The sequence below is a fragment of the Gigantopelta aegis genome, chromosome 10, assembly GCF_016097555.1.
Source record: "Gigantopelta aegis isolate Gae_Host chromosome 10, Gae_host_genome, whole genome shotgun sequence".
Classification (NCBI taxonomy): Eukaryota; Metazoa; Mollusca; class Gastropoda; order Neomphalida; family Peltospiridae; genus Gigantopelta; species Gigantopelta aegis.
In genome coordinates, this window is record NC_054708.1 from 15,472,699 (window position 1) to 15,479,443 (window position 6,745).

Below are 6,745 nucleotides of genomic sequence, written 5' to 3' on the forward strand. Positions count from 1 at the left end.
CATCGTGTAAATGTAACTCGGGACTTTTTGTTCGAGCATTGCAGTGTGGTCAACCCTTTTGAGTTCGACCCAACGAGATTCTACTGTATATATGCTCTTTTTCCTTAGTCCTTCCCCCCAAAATATTTCCTGGATCTGCCCCTGCCACACTGAGGTAATCATGAAATACATGTAATTGTGTACTAACGCTCAAGCCTTCCGACAGGCGTTTCCGTTTCTTTTTGTTCTGTTCTCTCAGTGTGAATATTATCTTTTCATTTTTACCCAACATTTGATTGGTCTCCTCCACAAAGATTTCCGCATCTCTCTCTGATTGAAAAGAATGGTTAGAAAAAGATTAATAAATTACGATAAATACAGTTTTTATAAAATAGTTTGTGAATATTCAGCTTCCTTGTTCGTTTTCATTTTACATTTGTTGTTTTTTTGTTTGTTTTTTGTGTTTTTTTAAATAATTATAGGGATGGTAGAAAGATTTTAAATTATTATATTACATTAAAAAATGTTTTAGAAATAAACAAATAAATTATAATAAATACAGTTTTTATAAATAGTTTGTGAATATTCAGCTTCCTTGTTCTTTTTCATTTTACATTTTTCTTTTTGTTTCCTTTTCTTTTTCTTTTTTTAAATAATGGTGGGGATGGTGGTAATATTTTAAAATTATTATATTACATTTAAAAAAACAAAACATTTTTTTTTTATTAAATTTCCCTTGGTGTGCTGTTCCGCTTAGTTGTGCATAGGTAGCAACATGCTCACGGGTTTCATTGAGAGTCTCGAATACAGAGCTCACATTAAAGGGACAGACCCTAGTTTTTAAACACTACAGCATATTTTTCACTATCAGAGCCATTTATGATCACTAAAATCAAACATTACTTATTGTTTATTCTTTAGATTATCCATTTCCGTAGAATTGAAGTGTTTTTCTGGTCATCCTGGTATTTGTAGTACCAAAAATGGCATTTTTCATATTTTTAAAAATGCACGTGTGTCTGAGAAGTAGCGGTTATTGATTCAAGTTCTAGTCTATTTTCAATTATATTTCCTGTATTAATGTCGCAGACTCTTCTTTCACTTTACTGTAACTTTATCCTAATGAGTTTCAGGTTTGTATATTAACTAAACTTAGTGTCCATTTCTTACAGGTTAAAACTAGGGTCTGCACCTTTAAATAGCTACTATACTAAAGATGCTTATAATGGAAAGAACTCAGGGAACATTTTGTTTTCAAAATCTTGATTAGCAATATTTCTAGTCAATTAAAAATTGATTAGCAACTAATGTGTAACGTTTTAAATTTGTGTAGCGATCTCTGAAACGTACATAGCGAATCTAGATGCAATACTGAACAAAATATTCCATGGAACTAAGCGAATTGCAATATCTTGAGTTTTAAATAAAAATTATAATGTTTACTTTGTTTTATTTATATAGTGTTATAAGTTTTGTATTATTTGTTTTTTAATTGGCTACTTTTGTCATTAGAATCTCAAATCTACAACTAGACCCTCCCCCCCCCCCCCCCCCCCCAATAAAAATACCCCCAAAACAAGATAAAAATAGACAGGCAGACAAATAAATAAATAAATGAATGATTGAAATAAATGAATGATTGAAATAAATAAATAAATAAATAAACAAACAAACAAACATACAAACAAGCATTCTACAAGTATTCAGGTGCAACAAACGTCCGTGCCTCCTAAGTGGAAGAGCCATACTCTGTGAAAAATGGGTAAATTACCACAGACGTAAAACTTTATCTGTAACAGTAGGCCTACATGATAAAGCTATATACAAAACTCCATCTCAATGTCTATAGGCATTGCAAAAAAAAAAAAAATAATAATAATAATAATAAACAAATAAAAATAAAAATATGGAATTTTTTTTCTTCATATTTCCTAAGTTCAAGGGCAATAACTCTGTGAAAAATGCGTAAATCGCCATGAAAGTCAAACTTGATCTGTAACAGAACCTAATAAAGATATACACCAAATTTCAACAAAATATCCAGAAAATTATAGGTGATGCAAACGGACAGACAGAAAAAGAGTCAGAAAAAACTGTCAGAAAGACAGAAGGACGGATATAAAACCAATAGTCCCCTCCATTTCGACCGGTAGGGAATTAATAAAAACTGACCAACTCACACACACTCACACACAGCCCTCCACTCATCTGGAACAGTGCTTACTTTTTAGGTAAATTTTGCCTTTCATTTCCTCCAGTTTCTCCTCACGGGGCATAACGGTTTCAGGCATGGTAGCCAAAGGAAAAAGTGCATAGGTATTCTTATTCTTCGGCACTGAAAAAAATTTGTATATATATATATATATATATTGAATTGTTATAAACTAAAATATGGAGCATGCTCAGGAGGACTAGTTCATTAATATACACGGGCGTAGGAAGGTGCCAAAATGGGGGGTGGGTGGGCACAAACACATGTATAAATATATAAAAACCATCGCTGCTGCTAAAAAGTGTGGGACACGTGCCCCCCTTGCCCCCCCCCCCCCCCCCCCCCTTGCCCCCCGCTTCCTACGCCAGTGAAATAAATATCTGCATACTAGCGCTCAGTACTCTGCCGTTGGAGAGCTACACATTATGAGAGAGTTGGACATTATATTATGATCGCTCTCTGCAGTCAGAGAGCGAAAACACGGAATAGTTGCCTACCATCGGGTTGGCCATGATTCCCGCTCTGATACAACAATAACTATGTTTGACATTAAATACCATTACAATGATCATTTTCGAGTCGCCAATAACAAATATTTCACATATTAACCAATAATACACACACTACAGAAAGAACCCGACAGTACCCTCCTGCCAATAATGTTTTGGTTAAATTTATACGCCTTGTGGTTCATAAGAATGAAACAAAATATAATACAAAATAAGAAATAAAACAGTGAACAGTATATAAAACCAATAACAATAAAATTAATGTACATGATTAAACAGCTAGGTAGCTAGCGTACTAGGCGCATGTGCATTAATTAATGCATGGGTGGTAGGACCCGTGTCTAGACTGGGGAGCAAAGTGTTTTCTTATTGGAAAATATATATTAAAAAACCCCTAATTTTTCATTGGACAGGGTGGGTTTGACCAGTCTCAAATAGTTATTTGATGACCATGTAGTCCACTCTTACGTCATTTGTCACGTGATAACCGCAACCAATCCATGGCCGGCTGACCTACGTAAAATAAATTATCTTACATTATCTTATTTTATGAAATCAATTGAAAAATTCCAAATAGGAAAAGAAATACCAAAGCACTACAGGGGCGTAGCCAGAAAGAAAAATTAGCATTACGCACGCCGCTTTATTGGAGAAACTTAATTACCGAAAAAGGGAAGAGGATATTTTATAGAACAATTACAGACAGCCTCGACCTATTCCCGGATTTTTGTTTTTATTATTATTATTATTATTATTATTATGATATATATATTTTTTGCATTGCGCACGTGCGTGCTCTGCGTAATGGGCTCTACGCCTTTGCACTATGTCGTAGAGTGTATTTGTGCGCAGACCCAATGTCTCTCTATTTAGTATAGGCCTACCGGATTTTATCAAGTGAGGGGACGGGGAGTAGACACGATGGGGGGGGGGACTCTTGACTGGATTACTGGCAATATGTGCAGTGTTGGTGGGGTAGTGTTACCTGTCAGAAGAGGGAGTGGGCGGAACACTAGATCGTTGTCAACAATACTCACTTTTGTGTTTTTTGTGATTGTCAGAAACACCCATCGCTGACTCTTGCACAACTAAGTGTGGGTTACTCCATGATGACGTCATGGTTGAACAAAGAGATGACGTCATCCCAGATACAAGACCTGCAGTAAAAAATAAATAAATAAATAATTATCGCTTAAATAAATAAAAGACATGCTATTCCTGATGTGGATGTTTACATGAGATAATTAATATTCTTATATTATTATCTTAATGCATATATAAACGCATATACGGTAGTTTATAAAAAATAGTATAATGTGTTTAAAATTCGCCCCGCCCCACCCGTCCTCCAGGTGACTATCGAGAAACAACATAGTCGAGGAGTCACGTGGAGGATGGGGGGCACATTGAACTATTGTGCAAAAAAAGTGGTTTTACATGTCACCAAAAGATATACTTTATGAAATCCAAAATATCATTAATACTAGCATTAGTAAGCATAAAAACCAAAGATACGTTTTCAAAACGGATTGCCTTAATTAATATATTACACTGTTTTATAGTGGTGGGGTAAGCAAGAATTTTAATTTTTTTTTTTACCGATAAAGCCCTGCTTTATGCAATAATTGTGGTTAATAGTTATTAAAAAAACACCCCGTATATTATATTAGTAATTAGGTATTTTATTTTATTTATTTATTTATTATTAATTTTTATTATTATTTTATTTATTTATTTATTATTGTTTGTATCTTTGTTTATTACTATTATTTAGTTGTTGTTGTTTTTTTGCATACATAAAAAACACATTTGCATGGACAGACCATGAACTGAAAATTTGATCAAGAAGAAGAAGTTTGTTTTGTTTAACAACACAACTAGAACACCGATTTATTAATCATCGGCTATTGGATGTCAAACATTTGGTAATTTTGAGAGAGAAAACCCTCTACATTTTTCCATTAGTAACAATATATATTTTATATGCACCATCCCACAGACACCATAGCACATACAACGGCCTTTGATATACCAGTCATAGTGCACCGGCTTAAACGAGAAATAGCCCAATGGGACCACAGACGGGGATCGATCCCAGACCGACCGCGAATCAAGCGAGCGCTTTACTAGTGGGCTACGTCCCGCCCCGCAAAACTGATCAATTACACTATAGGACAGTCATTAGGTTTTACACAGCTAGTTATATATATATATATATTAGCCCAAGTACTCTGTAAGAGAGCTAACCGGCCTCGGTGGCGTCGTGGCAGGCCATCGGTCTACAGGCTGGTAGGTACTGGGTTCGGATCCCAGTCGAGGCATCCAGATACCGACTCCAAACCTTGAGTGAGTGCTCCGCAAGGCTCAATGGGTAGGTGTAAACCACTTGCACCGACCAGTGATCCATAACTGGTTCAACAAAGGTCATGGTTTGTGCTATCCTGCCTGTGGGAAGCGCAAATAAAAGATCCCTTGCTGCCTGTCGTAAAAAGAGTAGCCTATGTGGCGACAGCGGGTTTCCTCTTAAAAAAACAGTGTCAGAATGACCATACGTTTGACGTCCTATAGCCGATGATAAGATAAAAAATCAATGTGCTCTAGCGGCGTCGTTAAATAAAACAAACTTTACTTTTTACTGTAAGAGAGCTAGACGGACATTTGGACATAAACATGTGCATATAAAAGATCCCTTGCTACATTAAGAAAATTGTAGCGGGTTTCCTCTGATGACTACGTGTCAGAATTACCAAATGTTTGACATCCAACTGCCTACTATTAATTAATCAATGTGCTCTAGTGCTGTCGTTAAACAAAACAAACTTTAACTGAGTTAGGTAGGCCTATAATTGGAGTGAATCTCGTATTTGTCAGTAGATGGTGTTCGTTGACTAACAAAATAATGGTTGAAGTGAATGATCATTATGATGGATATATACATTTTCTCCTATATAACAAATACCACGAGGTGTATATTTTGGTACTAATTCGTGTGGTGAACCAAGTGGGATGTCTGTATGTGCTGTACTATTAATATCTTGTCCATAGAAATACGGGTTCCCATTTTTGAAAGGGAGGGGGGAGGGGGCAGGCTGGTTTTTGCCCGAATTAAACGAAACTGTATTCACATTAGCTTGACTACCAAAAGCTATATAGGGTTGAAAACTAATCACTACGCATTTTGAGGGTAGAATGCACACGCGCCTGCTAAAAAGTTTTGTGAAATAAAATCTCCGTGAATGTGTTTGGCTGGTCACGCCCCGATCGAGTTATTTCCTCTTTGTTGATCATGAATGATGAAAGGGTAGGTCACCGTAGTAGGTGTGTTTGACTGTTTGTGCTCATTCTCTGTTTTATAATTGTCTGAACATGATTAGCAGAATAAGAGAACTAACAAGTTATATGACTTGTTACAACAATTTCTTTTTAAATAATAAAAAGAAAAACAAAAAGGAAACGATGTGTTGAGACTTTAAATTTGGCGCCGACATTGTGGCAATGTTATAGCACTCCATCTGATAGTTGAACTAAACGAAAATATGTTATTTTGCAGTACAATTTCAAATACAATATTAGATATATTAAGTAATAAAAGTATATTTTAAAAAATAAATATTTATTATCATGTAATTATTACAGAAAATGTGAACAACATTGAAACATTTGTTATCAATCGGTAGACTACATTATTATTGATGTTTTCAGGAAGCTTCCGTTGTTGGCCGTGATCGTATAGTGGTTAGTACTTCGCGTTGTGGCCGCGACAACCCAGGTTCGAATCCTGGTCACGGCATACAAGCTTTTTTTTTTTTTTTTCTTCCATTTTTTTTTAAATATTTTATTTTATATTTAAACATTGATTTATATATTTTAATATCGGGACTGCATTTTCGTGTACGTATTATTTTTCGTCTGTTCATAATTTCTTATGACTGCAGGCAATGTGCTTCGATTAATTTACGGTTGCGCATTGCTGCAACTTGATATAAAAAAGTTTGTTTTGTTTAATGACACCACTAAGGCACATTGATTAATTAATCATCGGCTA

The 6,745-nt window shown here is 35.2% G+C and overlaps 2 protein-coding genes and 1 non-coding gene across 7 annotated transcripts in view; 2 read left to right on the forward strand and 1 right to left on the reverse strand.

Moving 5' to 3' along the window:
* The window catches only part of LOC121384019 (outer dynein arm-docking complex subunit 3-like), a 46,387-nt gene extending 42,497 nt beyond the window's left edge, over window positions 1-3,890 (reverse strand). Inside the window, exons 1-3 of one of the 2 annotated variants that reach the window (XM_041514155.1) lie at window positions 3,738-3,889; window positions 2,204-2,314; window positions 188-309 (exon numbers count right to left, since the gene is read on the reverse strand). In XM_041514155.1, coding sequence (XP_041370089.1) covers window positions 188-309; window positions 2,204-2,314; window positions 3,738-3,843 — 339 coding nt within the window. In that variant the 5' untranslated portion in view covers window positions 3,844-3,889. Of the gene's footprint in view, window positions 1-187; window positions 310-2,203; window positions 2,315-3,737 lie in introns of both variants that reach the window. The other variant, XM_041514156.1, reaches the window with a different exon arrangement.
* Window positions 3,891-4,144: 254 nt separating this feature from the next.
* LOC121384020 (DNA repair protein SWI5 homolog) overlaps window positions 4,145-6,745 on the forward strand; it is a 12,372-nt gene continuing 9,771 nt past the window's right edge. The window contains exon 1 of one of the 4 annotated variants that reach the window (XM_041514157.1): window positions 4,145-4,192. In XM_041514157.1, the coding sequence (XP_041370091.1) occupies window positions 4,160-4,192 (33 nt within the window). In that variant the 5' untranslated portion in view covers window positions 4,145-4,159. Of the gene's footprint in view, window positions 4,270-5,955; window positions 6,019-6,745 lie in introns of those variants that run through there. The other 3 variants (XM_041514159.1, XM_041514158.1, XM_041514160.1) reach the window with 3 other exon arrangements.
* Window positions 6,419-6,490, forward strand: Trnah-gug. The gene has a single exon. It is a non-coding gene; the product is annotated as a tRNA-His (tRNA).